Source organism: Cryptomeria japonica, chromosome 4 (assembly GCF_030272615.1).
Source record: "Cryptomeria japonica chromosome 4, Sugi_1.0, whole genome shotgun sequence".
Lineage (NCBI taxonomy): Eukaryota > Viridiplantae > Streptophyta > Pinopsida > Cupressales > Cupressaceae > Cryptomeria > Cryptomeria japonica.
In genome coordinates this window covers 50,013,633-50,035,327 of record NC_081408.1, presented here as the reverse complement: position 1 = coordinate 50,035,327, position 21,695 = coordinate 50,013,633, and the positions used below count along the sequence as shown (strand labels likewise).

Sequence of the window (21,695 nt, the reverse complement as noted above, 5' to 3'; positions counted from 1 at the left end):
AAGAGTGACCCTATATCCCTCTACCTTTCTGTGAATATATGTATATTATTTTATATCAATAAAATCTAACTCATGTATTCATAAAAAATATACTATTTAAATCCAACCAACCAACTTTATTAATGTCATGACAACCAATGTACCTGACTATTCCATTCATCAAAATTCAGCTGCTTCCATCTAATTGAACTTTATCTGTGATATATTCTATGTAAACATAAATGAGAATTGTTAAAGAAAAACTGTTCTTGCACTTATATTTATAGCAAAGGAACTATTGATATCAAGGATCACAATAAAAAAAACAATTCCATGTCTATCACTGCCAGTCTCAAAAACTTACCACATGACCACATTAAGGCTAAAGTCAATTAAAAGTATGCCTCATGGGCATAGAGAAAATCTCAAGGGTATGGGGAATGCTCTGCTCTTATCTTGCTTGTGACTCTTGAAAATATTTTTTTGCTGCTGCAACATTAACCTGGTTTGGTATACATCTTTATTACTAAATGCAGGTATTATCCAAATGCAATCTTTGGATGCACCAAGGCAACTCAAGACAAAGTCTTCTTCACAAAGCAGTTCACTAAAGGGTGCTTTGCCCCATCTGCAGACACACACCACTTGCCATTGACAAGAAGCCTCATCCAATTCAAAAATAAACACAAAATTCCTCCCAATAGGTGGTTTCCAAATTGCTGCTTTAACATTTTTTCCCATCACAAGTCCTCTCGATCCTCCGCCATGTTTTTGGTTTGCATGAACAATTTCTCCACATAGATTGTAAGAAGCCTGAGCATGCCCCTGCAATGGAAAGCAGTGAACTGTTTGGTTGCCCACTGTTTTGTAGGGAGTCCAATCTGTAATCCTCGCAGCTTTATAACTGAATTCGACAAGTTTAATTTCCCAAGAAGATGTAGTGGATCTGAATATCAAGAGATCTGAAGTTTGATTCGAACCTCCAATCACAATCACCTGATAACTCTTAGTTGTTGAGTCAACAATAAGATCAATTATACCTAGTTTTATCTTCAGATAAAAGAATGGATTTTCTTCTCTCAAGATTGGATTAGGCAACTGCCGAGCTTCCATTGTTAATGGATTGATTACTTGAAAAATTCCATCAGTCTCGTTCAAATAAAGCAAAAGACCCCCATTTGCAGCTTTGAGAATCCATGAGGAAGAATCAAACATCTTCTTTTTGAAGTCTCGATTGGGATTAAAGATCTCAATCCCACCATCACAGTCATCCATAACAAGCCATTGCTCACTATTCTTCTCCTCCCAAAGTTTGTGAAATTGGGGAAAAGAGCGAATAATGGTTCGCCATGAATGACAAACGCTTTGAGCTTGAAAAACATTGGGAAGAGGCAGCCTGGACAGGATTTCAACATTGATATCCTCTGGAAGACGTTCAAAATAATTCCCCCGTCTTTTCGCTGGAGCAATAGATTTTTTTAACGCCATAATTACAGAAAAAAATTCTCAGACTGCAAATTCTGTTTGAAACATTCTGATTTGAGGTCGTCTTGATATAAATGTCTGAATTCTAAAATTCTTCAGTCCAAAATTAGAAAGCCGACATGCAAAAGTCGACAAAAAAGTGTTTATTCAATATAACGGTAGCGAGCCTTTCAAAATGTATAATTAAATTGCATGGACGGTCAAGATCACTTGGTTGGAATTTCTATTAAATTTGGTTGATCGTCGTGTCTTTCATGCAAATTTATTTGTTAAATTTACTCCTTTCAAGAGATTAAATCTATAATAGTATATTTTTACCTTAAATATGTGATATAATGTAAGGGTTTATTATTGAATGCAGCTGTATGAGACTAAATGTAATTGTGAAAGTAAATAAAAGTCTCTTCTAGGTGGCATCTTTAGATTTGGGGCTAGATTATTTCATGATAGATTTTTATTGCTATCAATTAATTTTATTGCAAATCAAACATCATGAATTATCTAGACCCAAATCAATAGAATCATGAATTATGAAGATAAAATAAAAGGCCTTCATGAGTTGGTCTAGTGGTGGATAATTTGTGTTCTTGAAAGAGAGGTCACAAGTTTAAATCCCAAAAGAGGGTAGGAATGCTTAATGCCTCAACTTGATCTATATGAGATCTATGACAAGATAATTTGAATGCCTTTCATTTATATATTATGTATAATTTAAATTAACTAATTAAAAATTTTAATTCTTAAAAATATCAATAAACAATAAAAATATAATAATATAATATAAATATTTATATAAAGTTTCTAAATTCATTTAAAAAAATAAAGACATTCTTGTTAAAAAGATCTTAGAAATAACTTAACTAATTTTTTTAAATTCAGTTTAGAAACTATTCTAAAAATTCTATATTAAAAATATTATAAAAATTAGAAACAATTATATTCTATCTTTAAAAATATTTTAAATCAATTCGTATTTTTATAATAAATATTGTAAACTTATATAGATTAACATTATAAATTAGTAGTGTTAAAGCATGAAATATTTCATACATACATGTGAGTGGGAGTAAGGTTTCATCCAATGAGGGCAAAGAGGACTAAGTAGACGATCCAAACACCAATGAAGGAAGTATGGTTGTTCTTGTGGTTTGGTTCAATGACTTTTAGGATGATCAACTAGAATGATCCTAGTCTAGTTGGGGTGGGTCAAATATGTCCTAATTAGAGTTTTAATATTTGTAAGAATGTTTTCAGGTGATTTTGTAGGCACATGGACTTTGCTTCAATTTCTTATTGTGATAGTTGTTGCCGTGTAGAAATATTTGTCTTATATTAAATGTAACGATATTTTAATAAATCTTCTTCTTTTTTTTTTCCAAAAAAATAAAACTTTGGAGGAACTCTAGACTCATGTTTTGCATGGAAATCACAAGTTTGGGGTTTCCAAACTTAAAGGCTTTGCCTTTACAAACTAAATTTGTGTTAAAAATACAAGCCTAACAAAAATTAATGATCTTGAAATTGTCTCATTTTATCTTATCTTCAAAATAATTTTTTCCCACTGCCACCATTTCACCCATCATTATATTACATTCACCGTATCAAAGACACATATTATCCTTAACCTACAAATCTATTTTATCAATCAATTGAAATTAGAAACCGCCATAATAAAATAAGGTTCACTTTTTACATTTTCTAACCTATATTTCATTCTATAGTTGTTGAAATACAATCTATATATTTGAGTTCTCGTTTGGTAGTGGAAAATATTGATGAAGTCATAATGTTGCTATTATATATCTTTTCATTGTTACCATGGAAAATAGAATCCAAGGAGAGTGAATAAGATGACAATGTGTAGATAAGCATAAACTCAAGATAGTAAAGTGAATAATATAATGAGGTTTGACTATTATATATATGGCTTATATATTTAGTTTATTTAATTTAAATTTGAAATATTTTCTATTATAATTAGTAAAAAGGAAAATAAGATATTTCAAAATAGTTAGAATTTTTTTTCAATCAATAAACTAAATTTCGAAAGAGCTCTTGGTATAATATATTTCGCCTCAATAAATATATATCAAGTTCAAATATAGAACTTATGATAATTTAAAATGTGAGAGACCCTGCCTCGATAAATTTATATCATTCAAAAATAAAACTAATAATAATAAAAAGTGAGAGAAGAAAACAAAGAGGATAGATAAGCCAAGCATAATGCGAAAGGATGGGTTAGATTCTTAATAATTATAAAGTTCAATAAATAATTTTGAAGTTATAATAAGGAAACTAGTCTCACTCATCAATTATGTTTAAGCATTCATAAGCAATAGTGGATAGAGTAATATGTGAGGAGGTAAGAATCAAGAGTGACTCTTGAATTTAAGAATACTAAGGCCCTAAGGCATCATGATTACCAACAATGTATTTAGTTTAATCATTTTCAATCTAGCATTTAGCAAGCAATTGTAAAATTAACAATATAAAATATAATTTAAATATATATAACCTTTGTTAGTCCAATAAAGTAATAGAAACTCCTTGTTAATGGGGTCAATGATGCTAAGACCCAATAATATAGAGCTAATATCAAAAGGAAACCTCTATAGTTTGGTTGACTTAATTTAAATTTTGGCAATGCCTCATGTGGCAACCTAAGTTACTTACAAGCTGGTTGCATCATTCAAAACTAGGAAGGCAAAAAAAATTGAATTTTTTTGAAACCATTATCGAGAGGAACAAACATTTCAAGTATTAGTCCATTGATTGGAACAATGTCTTGATATTAAAACCCAAAATATGGAAATAGAAGGGGATTTGACGATTTTCATCAACTTTCTTAGGAAGGAGTCTACCTCAAGTTGGTGACTATAAACAATTTTTGAAATAGACTTGGGGCTTTTAAAAGACTTCAATTCTCATGTGGCTAATCATATATACAAAGAGGAAAACATTGAGGAAAACCAATTGGCCAATTTGGTGATAGATGGTATTGAAAAAACCCTTTTATACTAATGTCACCACCTTAGCATCAATTATGAATTCACTCTCAAGCTTCTAACAATACTTCCACCTACCTCGAAAAGGATCATTGAGGACACATGAATCAACTAGCTTGTTAAGAACACAAATATATTGAGAGGGGTTGGCTCAATGTATATGAAAACCAAGAAGGGAAAAACCACAATCAGAATAACTACTTGGATCTATTGCCAAAATCTAGCCTCACAAAACAATAAAGAACTTATAATATTTTGTGGGAACCAACCCAGATAAATTACAACTCAAGATGGAGATACCAATCCCCAATCAAATTTTTAGGCTCTAACCTACAAGAGAGACCAATCCCCTAATCCAAAGGATTGAGCACCAACTCAGATAATGAAGCACCAACCACAAATACAATTAAGAAATATAAAATATATATAATGTGAACCTTCACAACCCAATATTCAACTTTAGTCTTATCTAATTTGAATAAGAAAACTCTCACAATGTGCATAGGATATGTATCATATGTAGTTTGCACACTTCATCACATATTTGCCTTTCCTTATTGAGTATACATCGTGCACAACATTTGCTACTACCACAACAAATACACACATTGGAATAATCCCAATGAAATTATATATGCATTCTAATGTTCAATACATCTTCATGTTAGCCTAGAACATATTTACAATATGCAAGTCGATCATAAGTGCATTTCGTAAACCAAACATGTATTCAGCTTGGTCCTAAAGCCAACATGTTACACCAAGAGTAGGATTATAACGTGTTATAATCCTGTTGACGATATTAAGATTGACAATATTAAGTGGGGGAAAATGTACTCTGAACTTTAAAATAGGATAGAACCCAAATAAGCTTAAAATGATATAGGAAAAAGGGTTCACTTAAAGTAAGGGCCCGAGTAGGAGCATGTTGAAGTTTTAAAATAGGACAAGAATACTTTTCTTGAGTTGAGGATTAATTTGAAAGGCTATAAATAGCCCAAAAATTTCAGTTAAGACTTACTATCCTTATTCGAATTTTTATAGTGAAAACATTCTGAAAGCAAACAATTATTCTCATGCCATAGCTCACTTATTCTCATGAATATCAGTGGTATATTAGCAAGTGAGCTTGAAGGACTGCAACCTGAAGCACATGTTTTCATGATTCTGGCTAGGCTTTTCCTCCTAGGAGGTTTTCCCAGGGTAATTGTGTATTGTTCTTATTTGTTCATTTCTATGTTATGTCTTACAATGTTTCCAGCTTTTGTTCCAACTTCGCAGTACTCCAGTTGAACTTATTTATTGAGGCATGGAAACAGCCCAATAAATTATGTACGGCAAATACTGCACGTGGAACATTGCATGACATACAGTAAAGCCGTACGATGCACAAGGGAAGCAAATTGAAAGAGATCGTATGACCACGATACATGTACGACAACCCAAGCCAGAAGGCGTACAACAAGCAAAAGTTTAGAGTGGCTATTTCTATATATTTAGCCATCCTGGTTAAGGGATGGCTAAATACCCAGTTAGAGGTTAAAACCCTATTAAAGGTTACCTTGTAAGAGGATTTGAAGAACTCAATGATTTTGAGTCACCCTGTTATTGAAGTTATTTTGTTTCATCCACGAATTCTTCATTTTGCTTAGCTTTTCCTCTATCACCTTTTTAAACCTATTCTAAGCTTTGTCTTGCCACTTGCCAGAATCATGAAAAGACACAACAACAAGGCTAAGAAAATCATAATTGATGCTGTTAAATATCACTTTAAGGAGTGCAAACCTATCCTAACAAAAGGTTTCATATTTTGGTGGTGTTAATTTCATTTATCTTTTTAAATACCCTTTTAGGTAAACTTATGACATTGAGTTGATAAATATATAATTCAATTCATACTTTTGCATTGATGAAAATTAACACCACCAAAATATGAAACATGGTCTATTTCGTTACTCCTTAAAGTGCAACAGAAATAACATAATAGACCATTTATCAACTCAATGTCGTAAGTTTACCTAAAAGGGTATTTAAAAAGATAAATGAAATTAACACCACCAAAATATGAATCATGGCTACCCAATAACAAGTCATTTAGGAGAAAACCCCTTTTCACAAACCATTTTTCTAACCATTTGAGTAGATGGAAAATCCCTTTATTGGGTAGCTTTAACAGGCTTTTTATAAATCCTTTAACAGGGTGACTCAAAATAATTATATATATAGGATCAAATATGAATAGCATTATACCACTGATATTCATGGACAAAAAGAAGAGAAAAGTTTATTAGAGATGCCTCCAAGAAGGCCCAAGAAATCAAAGAAAGTGTCATGAATATTAGTGGTATATTAGCAAGTGAGCTTGAAGGATTGCAACCTGAAGCACATGTTTTCATGATTTTGGCTAGGCTTTTCCTCCTAGGAAGTTTTCCCAGGGTAATTGTGTTTTGTTCTTATTTGTTCATTTCTATGTTATGCCTAAATCTAGAATTAAAACATTCTGAAAGTATGATTTAGGTGTTATTATAAGAGTCATGAGAATAAGAGTCATGTGATTATTTATTGTAGTGTACCCTTTTGTCCTATATCATTTCAGTTAAGACTTACTATCCTATATATATAAGGGGAAGGGGTAGAACTGGAAGTAAGATTATTTAGAATAGGTTTGAAATTTGAAGGATAATAAGTCTTAAGCCTTATTTGAACTGCTAAGATAACTTCATAATGTTTTGTTCTTATTTGTTCATTTCCATGTTATGAGTGAGATTTAATTTGAAATGATAAGTGCTTTGTTATTCTGGTAAAGGGTTTAGGGTTTCATATCAGAACAGACAGAGCTTAACCGATATAAAAACTGTATTCTAGCATAGAAGATGTTATCTTAGCAGTTCACTCATTTCTCTAGATTTAAGTTAGATGATATTCAGTTCTACCCTTTTTCCTATATCCTTAAATAATCACATGACTCTTCCAATTCTAGGGAGCTATGACATAGAAGACTTGCTCATCTTCACTACAAGGCCCTTCCATCATTGGAGCAATAACTCTAACATCGCTCAGTATCAGAAGATGTTACAACTGGTGAAACATGTGCTTCAGGTTTTAGTCCTTCAAGCTCACTTGCTAACATACCATTGATATTCATGACACTTTCTTTGATTTCTTGGGCCTTCTTGGAGGCATATCTGATAAAATCGATCACTTATCGCTAGCTCATAGTTTCGGGGTCAATTATGTCATCTTTGGCACTCAAATCGATGCTTATGAGTAGGGACCACCATTTTATTCGCAGAAGGCTTTTTGAATTTTCAAACTTGGAGGGTTAAATGATTTGAAAATGACACTTTTGTCCCATATATAGCCAAAAACCTAAATTTTCAACTTGCTCCGATGGACATGAAAATTGTACCCTTAGCACAGGGGAAGCAAATAGAAAGAGATCATGAGGTTGAACTAAGCATAGTGAGCTATGGCTGATATACCACTGATATTTCCTATATCCTTAAATTTTGATTTCTTGAGGTTGAACTAATCCATGAAAGATGACAAATTTCCTTATTGATGGTAGCTCTAGCAGTGTAAAGAGGGTAAGGAAATGGCAAAGAATTGAACTAAAAATCAAGATTGTTGAAAGCAGAGAACTTCACCATCACAAAATTTGAGTGGCAACATCAGCATAAATATATGCTAAGGCAAAATGCAAAGACAAATACAAAAGATAAGCACAGTTTTCCACTGACATAGCTACCTCCAAGTTCTACCAAAGCATGAAAAATGGTGACAAAATGATGAAGAAAGTATACCAAATTTTGTTGGTGTTGGAAATAAGCCACACTCGGACCGACGATGGACTGGTCCAAGAGGGGCCAGTAGCTCAGTGATAGAGCACTCCAGAAGCATATGGAAGGTCCTAGGACTCGAACCTAGGACCTTCCATATGCTACTGGAGTGCTCTACCACTGAGCTACTATCAATATATTATATGTTGGCTTTGGGAATTGATAATATATTGATAGTGTTAGGTGAGAGGCCAACTTGTTCTAAGATTAGTGTTAGGTTGAACTAATCCATGAGAGCTATGTCATTCTCATGCCATAGCTCACTTATTCTCATGAATATCAGTGGTATATCAGCAAGTGAGCTTGAAGGACTACAACCTGAAGCACATGTTTTCATGATTCTGGCTAGGCTTTTCCTCCTAGGAGGTTTTCCTAGGGTAATTATGAATAGATTTAATTGTAACCTTCATTTCTATGTTAGAACGAGTTGGCCTTTCACCTAACACTCAAGCATGAGTTTTGGGATAAAACCTGGAAAAAAAAAATCTGAAGAGAAGCCACAAGATATACTTCGGGGGTTTGAAACATTGTTACCGATATGTTCCCCCTAAGCTTTTCGAAGCTTAGTTTGCCAGTTCAGGGATCTCCATACTGGTGTGGAAAGTTCAAATGGAGTACTACGATCACATGTTTCACCGGTTGTAACATCTTCTGATACTGAGCGATGTTAGAGTTATTGCTCCAATGATGGAAAGGCATTGTAGTGTAGATGAGCAAGTCTTCTATGCCATAGCTCCCTAGAACTGGAAGAGTCATTTGATTATTTAAGGATATAGGAAAGATATATAAGAACAAAACACAATTACCCTGGGAAAACCTCCTAGGAGGAAAAGCCTAGCCAGAATCATGAAAACATGTGCTTCAGGTTGTAGTCCTTCAAGCTCACTTGCTGATATACCACTGATATTCATGACAATAAGTGAGCTATGGAATGAGAACGACATAGCTCTCATGGATTAGTTCAACCTAACACTAATCTTAGAACGAGTTGGCCTCTCACCTAACACTTTCAATATATTATCAATTCCCAAAGCCAACATATAAATGAGGAGCCTATTTTATACAATTAAGAAATATAAAATATATATAATGTGAACCTTCACAACCCAATATTCAACTTTAGTCTAATCTAATTTGAATAAGGAAAGGCAAACATGTGATGAAGTGTGCGAACTACATATGATACATATCCTATGCACATTGTGAGAGTTTTCTTATTCAAATTAGATTAGACTAAAGTTGAATATTGGGTTGTGAAGGTTCACATTATATATATTTTATATTTCTTAACTGTATAAAATAGGCATGAGGATTACAATTTTCAAATCATTTTAACCCTCCAAGTTTGAAAATTCAAAAAGCATAGGGTACAATTTGCTTCTGTAGATGACTTACCAGTTTGATGGTAGCTCATTTTTCATGTAAAATTTTTCATTTTTCATTTTTCATCTTTCTTGTATTACTGGTGGACATGAATACTTGCTCCGATGGACATGAAAACCGTATTAGTCTTCTATGCCATAGCTCCCTAGAATTGGAAGAGTCATGTGATTATTTAAGGATATAGGAAAGATATATAAGAACAAAACACAATTACCTCGGGAAAACCTCCTAGGAGGAAAAGCCTAGCCAGAATCATGAAAACATGTGCTTCAGGTTACAGTCCTTCAAGCTCACTTGCTGATATACCACTGATATTCATGAGAATAAGTGAGCTATAGCATGAGAATGACATAGCTCTCATGGATTAGTTCAACCTAACACTAATCTTAGAATGAGTTGGCCTCTCACCTAACACTTTCAATATATTATCAATTCCCAAAGCCAACATATAAATGAGGAGCCTATTTTATACAGTTAAGAAATATAAAATATATATAATGTGAACCTTCACAACCCAATATTCAACTTTAGTCTAATCTAATTTGAATAAGGAAAGGCAAATATGTGATGAAGTGTGTGAACTACATATGATACATATCCTATGCACATTGTGAGAGTTTTCTTATTCAAATTAGATTAGACTAAAGTTGAATATTGGGTTGTGAAGGTTCACATTATATATATTTTATATTTCTTAACTGTATAAAATAGGCATGAGGGTTACAATTTTCAAATCATTTTAACCCTCCAAGTTTGAAAATTCAAAAAACATAGGGTACAATTTGCTTCCGTAGATGAATTACCAGTTTGACGGTAGCTCATTTTTCATGTACAATTTTTCATTTTTCATTTTTCATCTCTCCTGTATTACTGCTGGACATGAATACTTGCTCCAATGGACATGAAAACCGCATTAGTCTTCTATGCCATAGCTCCCTAGAACTAGAAGAGTCATGTGATTATTTAAGGATATAGGAAAGATATATAAGAACAAAACACAATTACCCTGGGAAAACCTCCTAGGAGGAAAAACCTAGCCAGAATCATGAAAACATGTGCTTCAGGTTGCAGTCCTTCAAGCTCACTTGCTGATATACCACTGATATTCATGAGAATAATTGAGCTATGGCATGAGAACGACATAGCTCTCATGGATTAGTTCAACCCAACACTAATCTTAGAACGAGTTGGCCTCTCACCTAACACTTTCAATATATTATCAATTCCCAAAGCCAACATATAAATGAGGAGCCTATTTTATACAGTTAAGAAATATAAAATATATATAATGTGAACCTTCACAACCCAATATTCAACTTTAGTCTAATCTAATTTGAATAAGGAAAGGCAAATATGTGATGAAGTGTGCGAACTACATATGATACATATCCTATGCATATTGTGAGAGTTTTCTTATTCAAATTAGATTAGACTAAAGTTGAATATTGGGTTGTGAAGGTTCACATTATATATATTTTATATTTCTCAACTGTATAAAATAGGCATGAGGGTTACAATTTTCAAATCATTTTAACCCTCCAAGTTTGAAAATTCAAAAAGCATAGGGTACAATTTGCTTCCGTAGATGAATTACCAGTTTGATGGTATCATTTTTCATGTACAATTTTTCATTTTTCATTTTTCATCTTTCTTGTATTACTGGTGGACATGAATACTTGCTCTGATGGACATGAAAACCACATTAGTCTTCTATGCCATAGCTCCCTAGAACTGGAAGAGTCATGTGATTATTTAAGGATATAGGAGAGATATATAAGAACAAAACAAAATTACCCTGGGAAAACCTCCTAGGACGAAAAGCCTAGCCAGAATCATGAAAACATGTGCTTCAGGTTGCAGTCCTTCAAGCTCACTTGCTGATATACCATTGATATTCATGAGAATAAGTGAGCTATGGCATGAAAACAACATAGCTCTCATGGATTAGTTCAACCTAACACTAATCTTAGAACGAGTTGGCCTCTCACCTAACACTTTCAATATATTATCAATTCCCAAAGCCAACATATAAATGAGAAGCCTATTTTATACAATTAAGAAATATAAAATATATATAATGTGAACCTTCACAACCCAATATTCAACTTTAGTCTAATCTAATTTGAATAAGGAAAGGCAAATATGTGATGAAGTGTGCGAACTACATATGATAGATATCCTATGCACATTGTGAGAGTTTTCTTATTCAAATTAGATTAGACTAAAGTTGAATATTGGGTTGTGAAGGTTCACATTATATATATTTTATATTTCTTAACTGTATAAAATAGGCATGAGGATTACAATTTTCAAATCATTTTAACCCTCCAAGTTTGAAAATTCAAAAAGCATAGGGTACAATTTGCTTCTGTAGATGACTTACCAGTTTGATGGTAGCTCATTTTTCATGTAAAATTTTTCATTTTTCATTTTTCATCTTTCTTGTATTACTGGTGGACATGAATACTTGCTCCGATGGACATGAAAACCACATTAGTCTTCTATGCCATAGCTCCCTAGAACTAGAAGAGTCATGTGATTATTTAAGGATATAGGAAAGATATATAAGAACAAAACACAATTACCCTGGGAAAACCTCCTAGGAGGAAAAGCCTAGACAGAATCATGAAAACATGTGCTTCAGGTTACAGTCCTTCAAGCTCACTTGCTGATATACCACTGATATTCATGAGAATAAGTGAGCTATGGCATGAGAATGACATAGCTCTCATGGATTAGTTCAACCTAACACTAATCTTAGAACGAGTTGGCCTCTCACCTAACACTTTCAATATATTATCAATTCCCAAAGCCAACATATAAATGAGGAGCCTATTTTATACAGTTAAGAAATATAAAATATATATAATGTGAACCTTCACAACCCAATATTCAACTTTAGTCTAATCTAATTTGAATAAGGAAAGGCAAATATGTGATGAAGTGTGTGAACTACACATGATACATATCCTATGCACATTGTGAGAGTTTTCTTATTCAAATTAGATTAGACTAAAGTTGAATATTGGGTTGTGAAGGTTCACATTATATATATTTTATATTTCTTAACTGTATAAAATAGGCATGAGGGTTACAATTTTCAAATCATTTTAACCCTCCAAGTTTGAAAATTCAAAAAGCATAGGGTACAATTTGCTTCCGTAGATGAATTACCAGTTTGACGGTAGCTCATTTTTCATGTACAATTTTTCATTTTTCATTTTTCATCTCTCCTGTATTACTGCTGGACATGAATACTTGCTCCAATGGACATGAAAACCGCATTAGTCTTCTATGCCATAGCTCCCTAGAACTGGAAGAGTCATGTGATTATTTAAGGATATAGGAAAGATATATAAGAACAAAACACAATTACCCTGGGAAAGCCTCCTAGGAGGAAAAACCTAGCCAGAATCATGAAAACATGTGCTTCAGGTTGCAGTCCTTCAAGCTCACTTGCTGATATACCACTGATATTCATGAGAATAATTGAGCTATGGCATGAGAACGACATAGCTCTCATGGATTAGTTCAACCTAACACTAATCTTAGAACGAGTTGGCCTCTCACCTAACACTTTCAATATATTATCAATTCCCAAAGCCAACATATAAATGAGGAGCCTATTTTATATAGTTAAGAAATATAAAATATATATAATGTGAACCTTCACAACCCAATATTCAACTTTAGTCTAATCTAATTTGAATAAGGAAAGGCAAATATGTGATGAAGTGTGCGAACTACATATGATACATATCCTATGCATATTGTGAGAGTTTTCTTATTCAAATTAGATTAGACTAAAGTTGAATATTGGGTTGTGAAGGTTCACATTATATATATTTTATATTTCTTAACTGTATAAAATAGGCATGAGGGTTACAATTTTCAAATCATTTTAACCCTCCAAGTTTGAAAATTCAAAAAGCATAGGGTACAATTTGCTTCCGTAGATGAATTACCAGTTCGATGGTATCATTTTTCATGTACAATTTTTCATTTTTCATTTTTCATCTTTCTTGTATTACTGGTGGACATGAATACTTGCTCCGATGGACATGAAAACCACATTAGTCTTCTATGCCATAGCTCCCTAGAACTGGAAGAGTCATGTGATTATTTAAGGATATAGGAGAGATATATAAGAACAAAACAAAATTACCCTGGGAAAACCTCCTAGGACGAAAAGCCTAGCCAGAATCATGAAAACATGTGCTTCAGGTTGCAGTCCTTCAAGCTCACTTACTGATATACCATTGATATTCATGAGAATAAGTGAGCTATGGCATGAAAACAACATAGCTCTCATGGATTAGTTCAACCTAACACTAATCTTAGAACGAGTTGGCCTCTCACCTAACACTTTCAATATATTATCAATTCCCAAAGCCAACATATAAATGAGAAGCCTATTTTATACAATTAAGAAATATAAAATATATATAATGTGAACCTTCACAACCCAATATTCAACTTTAGTCTAATCTAATTTGAATAAGGAAAGGCAAATATGTGATGAAGTGTGCGAACTACATATGATACATATCCTATGCACATTGTGAGAGTTTTCTTATTCAAATTAGATTAGACTAAAGTTGAATATTGGGTTGTGAAGGTTCACATTATATATATTTTATATTTCTTAACTGTATAAAATATGCATGAGGGTTACAACTTTCAAATCATTTTAACCCTCCAAGTTTGAAAATTCAAAAAGCATAGGGTACAATTTGCTTCCGTAGATGAATTACCAGTTTGATGGTAGCTCATTTTTCATGTACAATTTTTCATTTTTCATTTTTCATCTTTCTTGTATTACTGGTGGACATGAATACTTGCTCCGATGGACATGAAAACCACATTAGTCTTCTATGCCATAGCTCCCTAGAACTAGAAGAGTCATGTGATTATTTAAGGATATAGGAAAGATATATAAGAACAAAACACAATTACCTTGGGAAAACCTCCTAGGAGGAAAAGCCTAGACAGAATCATGAAAACATGTGCTTCAGGTTACAGTCCTTCAAGCTCACTTGCTGATATACCACTGATATTCATGAGAATAAGTGAGATATTCTAACTATGAGCCAGTGATAAGTGATAAATTTTAACCTTCATTGTACTCTTAACTTTTGCTTGTCGTATGCCTTCTGGCTTGGGTTGTCGTACATGTATCGTGGTCGTACGATCTCTTTAGATTAGAATAAAGAGAAAAGTAATCACTATTCTAACTATGAGCCAGTAGTAAGTGATAAATTTTAACCTTCATTGTACTCTGAACTTTTGCTTGCCGTACACCTTTTGGCTTGGGTTGTCGTACATGTATCGTGGTCGTACGATCTCAAAAATTTGGAAAAAAATGAGTTGGCCTCTCACCTAACACTCAAGCATGAGTTTTGGGATAAAACTTGGAAAAAAAATCTGAAGAGAAACCACAAGATATACTCCGGGGGTTCAAAACATTGTTATCGATATGTTCCCCCTAAGCTTTTTGAAGCTCAATTTACCAGTTCAGGGATCTCCACACTGGGTGTGGAAAGTTCACCTGGAGTACTGCGAAGTTGGGCTAGGGTAAAATTATGATTATAAATGCCTATTGGTTTGTCAGAGACGGGGTCTTCTATAAATAATGGATTAGTCTGTAATAAAAAGGATTGTCCCTTACCTTTCTTACAAGAACTTCAGTAATCATCATATGATTACCTGTGCATCTCTAATGTTATTTTGTGGGAACCAACCCAGATGAATTACAACTCAAGATGGAGATACCAATCCCCAATCGAATTTTCAGGCTCTAACCTACAAGAGACACCAATCCCCTAATCCAAAGGATTGAGCACCAACTCAGATAATGAAGTATCAACCACAAATACAATTAAAAAATATAAAATATATATAATGTGAACCTTCACAACCCAATATTCAACTTTAGTCTAATCTAATTTGAATAAGAAAACTCTCACAATGTGCATAGGATATGTATCATATGTAGTTCATACACTTCATCACATATTTTCCTTTCCTTATTGAGTATACATCTTGCACAACATTTGCTACTACCACAACAAATACACACATTGGAACGATCCCAATGAAAATTAGGTTTTTTACACATAAAATAAGGGATGATTACCTGTGCATCTCTGATGTTATTTTGTGCGAACCAACCCAGATGAGTTACAACTCAAGATGGAGATACCAATCCCCAATCAAATGTTTAGGCTCTAACCTACAAGAGACACCAATCCCCTAATCCAAAGGATTGAGCACCAACTCAGATAATGAAGCACCAACCACAAATACAATTAAGAAATATAAAATATATGTAATGTGAACCTTCACAACCCAATATTCAACTTTAGTCTAATCTAATTTGAATAAGAAACCTCTCACAATGTGCATAGGATATGTATCATAAGTAGTTCGCACACTTCATCACATATTTGCCTTTCCTTATTGAGTATACATCTTGCACAATATTTGCTACTACCACAACAAATACACACATTGGAATGATCCCAATGAAAATTATATATGCATTCTAATGTTCAATACATCTTTATGTTAGCCTAGAACATATTTACAATATGCAAGTCGATCATAAGTGCATTTCTTAAACCAAACATGTATTCAGCTTGGTCCTAAAGCCAACATGTTACACCAAGAGTAGGATTATAATGTGTTACCCAACATGAACTCAACTAGTCCCAAAATACCTTCACATGCTTCCTCCAAGTAGCGTATGTTACTATACCATCCTAAATTGTATTCGCTTACAATTTTGTCCTCACTCAGGCCTCACTTTGGCATTCTGACTTTCGATGCTTGATTGTAGTGTTGATTTTGCTCACACATCATTCCAAACCTACATTTTCATCATCTGCCTAGTTTCCCCCCATTTTGGAATCCTAATTTTAAGGACTAGGGTGTACCATGCCCTAGTCCTCTTAATCAAGTCCTAAAATTAGGCCTCATAATGATCATCACAAATGAGTGAGAATTCAGATCTTGTGTTAGCTTGTTCCAAAAATTCAATTTTATTCTTAGGTAGATGAGTATAAATGGAGGTGTAACCCTCTCATTTGAAATGTAACAACTTCTATTATCTCAATTACACTTTTTTTGAAATTCAATTCAAGTGAGCAAGCAATTAGTCTTTCATCAAGAATTGGAGAAAAAGTGAGGTCAAGTTAAAATATTGAAGATGGCATCTGTGATCAATTATTTATGAAGACATCCTACATGAAACCCTAAAACCTTTGTCAAGGTCAAAAAAACTTATTTAAGATATACTTTGTTGTTTCAATCATTTTCAACTTTTCCCTCAAAAGGAAAGTATTTCATTACATTTATCAATTCAATTTCATGGCTGATTCCAAAACTGGGGTTTGAACTAAGGAAAACCCTATCCCCAACATCTTTCCCTCTCTTTCTAAGTTCAAGAGTTGTACTCAAGGAATCCAATAGTGTCGACAATAATGAATAGGTTTAGCTTTTGACGATAAAAAATTAAGAGGACCAGAGTGGATCTATGCTACCTAGTCCCAAAAAATTAGGTCGAACTTCTGAGAATAGGTTCTAAACATCTTCCTTTGCCCAGATCTTAGTTGGTGGCTCTGTGGGACATCTATATCTTATTGTTTCTATCAAATTACTTCCATTATTCATGGTTTTTCCTTGATTTCACATTTACATTACAAATTCAACTATGAAAAAGGCTAAACAACATTAATGAGTTGAATCCAATCAAAATCTCAGACCTTTCCCCATTGGGATTGAGACTAGATCTATTGGGTTCAACCCTCTTTTAATGTATATAGTGTTAATTGGGTTATTTAGTGGATTTACTTAGTGAAACCCTAATCCCCAATTTTCCATACATTATATTTTGGTGAACCTAACATCTTGCATGCCTAATTCTAATTTATTATCTGAGATCTAATTTTGTATGCATTTGAAATTTAAACTTTCACTCAAAATTGTTATTTTCAATTGAATCACATAAATTAAGAGGTGAAATTCGCAAGAAACAATAATTTATTACTCTAAAATTAACTTGTGGGTTGCATGATTTTTTAAGTGTATTTTTAGATCTGATTATTATGACATGTTATGTTATGATTTAAAGGCATTTATTGTTCAAAATCATAATTCAAATTGCTTAATTAATTGGTTAATCAATTATTGTTGCAACAAATTGCATTGCTTAATCATAGTTTTTAATTTTTGCATTCAATTTTCCCTCCTTTGTGCATGAGATTTGTTACCATTAGTCCTACATATAATATTCCTATGAGAAGAAGTTGTGGACTTAAGGCTTCTCAAGGTTTAACCACTAAGAATATCAATTAGATAACTTGTTCCATGAGAATTTTGGTGCTTCCTCTAATCCAACAAATGACATCATTTATCCCCATTCTCCTCATAAAGATCATGATGTGGATAAATCACTAACTAGGGTTACTATTGAACAATTGGAGAAGATTGACAATAAATTTGAAAATCTTCAACAATGGATGAGTCAATAATACCCAAAAAGTGAGGCAATCCACTTGCTTGAACGATTAAAAAGAATGGTGCAAAGTGATAAAATTGGTGTTGATTTGTTGTGTGGCCTTTCTCAACTTGTTCACACTAACATCATGCCAATCAAAAGTTATGTTGTAGTCCTTGGTTACTCTCAACCCACTAGTCAAGTCAATCATTTCATTAGTGTGGCTACATCCTTGGCTAGTGTGCCTACATTTATATCTTTTATCATGGCTACTTCCACACAAAATGTCATTTCTACACATGTTAATCATTGGGGTTGTAGCATCCTAAAATTGCACCCTTGAAATTTTGACCACATTTTGGGCTCTCACCTTAGCGGTCTCATCCCCATGCTTGATTGAGACCTGTTTATGCCTCCCCCATGCAACCAAGCTTCATATTTTTACTTTGCACCTTGCATAGCCCCTTGTTCCTAGCCCAAATTAGGGTAGGACCAAGGAACCACGCCCTGGTCCTCCCTAACTGGGACCCATTTTGGCCCCTAGGCCCTATCCCAAATTTGGGCGGGAAACAATTCCTCATGTTAGCCCATGTCAAAAAATTAATAAGTTTGACAATAGGCAAGTATATAAGGAGGTCTTCTCCTCTCATTTTGAGATACATACATAATACAAGTACATGATAGAGAATCATAAGGAGAAAATATGAGAAGGCAACATCTAGCATTCAAGCATTCTTCAAGGCTACATATTCTTCATTCACCAATTGTGGAGCATCATTACATCATTCATTTGCAAGAATGTGTGTTGGGGTTTTGCCATGTTCATACCATTTCATACAACATATATGATTACATTCAAGAAGCAAAGCATCATCATCATCTATTACAGATTTGAAGGTATACCTTTTCATCATTTATAGTATTTCATTCAAGGTTGATTCCAAATCGGGGTTTGACTTAGGCAAATCCCTATTCCCAAACTCTTTCTCCTTCTTTATGTGTGCAGGAAGCAGGTGCACAATTGTACCTCTGGAATTAAGCTTTATTTGTAGAGATAGAAAACCCTTGTCAACGAGCGAAAGGTTCAGAGGACCAAGAGGGTGGGCATCCTATTCTAAACACACGGTCCTTGCTACTTTTGGAAAATTTCATAGAGAAGCTTCAAATCATCTCATACTTTTCATATCTAGGTGCACAAGGAAATCCCGAATATGTAGCTCACTATTTTCACTTACTTTGTCCTCAATTATAGCACTTTACCTATTCAACTTACAAAAGAGGGTCAAACACATTCCAAACGCAATCAATCTACTTAGTATTTAGTCCTTGTGTTATTTAGGATTGGATCTAGTGGATTCATCCCCTTTTTTGAATGTAAAGTCCTCCAAGTGAAAATTAACTTAGTGATTTCTCCCTTCCATGTGGCGAATTCGCTAAAGCCCCAATTTTCCACTTTACATTTTGGTGAACCCGACTCCTTACACCATTAATTTTGATTTTTGTTTTCAGATATGAGTGTATACAATTTAAAATTAAAATTTTCATTTAAAAGTTTGATTTCCTTTCAAATTAATTTTTTTTTGAGGTTAATTTCATATAAAACCATAATTTTTAATTTCAAAATTGTTGGTTAACTGATTTGTCCCCCAAATAATTATAAGAAACTCAATATGCCCGGTAATGAGAGACAAATAAGAAACTAACAGTTGGAGAGATTGCTAATTAAATCAACAATCTTCCTCTGAATTTTAGAGGTACAACTCCCTCATGAGATTTAATCCTAATTTACCAAGGTGTGCTTTTAACTAGAAAGCAGGAAAGATACTAACACCTACCCACAACCATGAAAGTAGATGCGCTATTCATAGAAAGAAGTTGAGAATGGGGAGCGCTAGGAAGAGAACCGAGCCACCAAATTGTGTGCAGTTGAAGAAAAAGAAGCTCTGGGGGCTTCTGAAGAAAGGGGGTTTTAGCCCTTACATTGAAAGGCTAAAGGGTCTTAACATGGATGTTACCAACTATTTTGCCAAGCATTGGAAAGATGGGACTATTATTCTCCATGGGCGGAAGGTGTTGGTTGATGAGAGCCTCATTGCCCAAGTCATTGACCTATTGACTAAGGGGATGAAGTTTTATAGAGATAGGACTTATACAGAGCGGGCTATGAAGAACTTCCTAAAGACTGAAGAAGAGAGAGCCAAGCTCATGAAGAATACTGCTAGCTACTAAAATATTTCTGTGATCAAGAGCTTCTGGGGAAAAATCCTTAAGGTAATCATGGAGTATCTTACCTTAGATGGTTGTTTCTCTAGAATTTATGGACATCATTTTGTTATTATGAATCATTTTTCGTTATGGGGTCAAGATTTCCTTTCTGTTCTATCTTATGTCTGCTTTAAGGGTCAATTTCAAAGACCATGAGAAGAACCCTTCCAAACTCCCTATCCTTCATGAAGGGCATTTAGTCCTAATTGATTCCCACTTTCGTGCCCTTCGTTCCCTGAATGTTTCTATTCAGGGCTCCTCTAAGGATGAAACTAGTGTTGGAGAGTCAGGTGGTGAGGACTTTGACTTGGATTTTGAAACTGAGTCTACTCCCCCTCTTAAAAAAGCTAAGACTAAAAAGATCCCAATGGCCAAGTCTCCTATGGGAAAAGGTAGAAAAAGGCAGAAGAAAGTTTTGATTTCTTCTTCCTCTACTTCAGTGGCTAAGGATATCCCTATTTCCAGTGGATCTAAAGGTAACCTTGAGGTTTCTGTGGGTGAGAAGGAGGGTAGTATGGGTCAAAACCTCCAGTCTTTTCCTTTGTCGCCCCTCGACACCACTACTGCTAATATTGGTGTTACGACTCATGAGGATCTTCATCCTAAATGTGTTGAGCTCAATGATAAGGAGGACTATGAGGATGTGCTAGGGATGGCAAGGGAACATGAAATTTATACCTTTAGTATGTTTAAGCGGTTGTTTCATGAGTTGAAAGAGGTCAGAATTAATCAAAGGGCATTGGGAAGCAAAATGGAGGCCATTCATGTGGGTAATATTCAAGGCAATCAGAAAGAGGTTGGGCAGTGGTTGGAGGAGGAGAAAAAATTAGTGTTGGAGTAAATTCAAAGGGATGGAGAAGGTATTGACCAAATGAAAAAAGGTTTTGAGGACAAAATCTCCAAGGTGGAAGTTGGCTATGAGAAAATTCAGGCTACCCTCAAGACTATTATGTCTAGCAACCATAAGATTGTCAAGCAAATTGTTGATGCCATGAATGCAATGGTAAACAACTTTGATAGAATGTAGTAGGACAAAACTATTGTTACCATTGGGGATTATACTAATGTGATCTAGGTTGATGAAGGACCCAATAAGAGGATGCGAGGCAATATGAAGAAGAAAGCGACCACTCAGAATGAGGACTACAAATAAATTAAGGTTGTAGCTGGAAATATGTGTACCCTGGAGGTGGAGGTGGCTGAAACCCTCAAGAGCCTCATGTAGTTGGTCTGTTGGTT

The 21,695-nt window shown here is 34.0% G+C and overlaps 1 protein-coding gene across 1 annotated transcript; it reads right to left on the bottom strand.

The window, feature by feature from the left end:
• Positions 1-303: 303 nt before the first annotated feature.
• On the bottom strand, positions 304-1,476 carry LOC131056838 (uncharacterized). Its single transcript, XM_057991105.2, has one exon. The coding sequence runs from the start codon at positions 1,465-1,467 to the stop codon at positions 385-387; it is 1,083 nt and encodes a 360-aa protein (XP_057847088.2). The 5' UTR covers positions 1,468-1,476; the 3' UTR covers positions 304-384.
• Between the last annotated feature and the right edge of the window lie 20,219 nt (positions 1,477-21,695).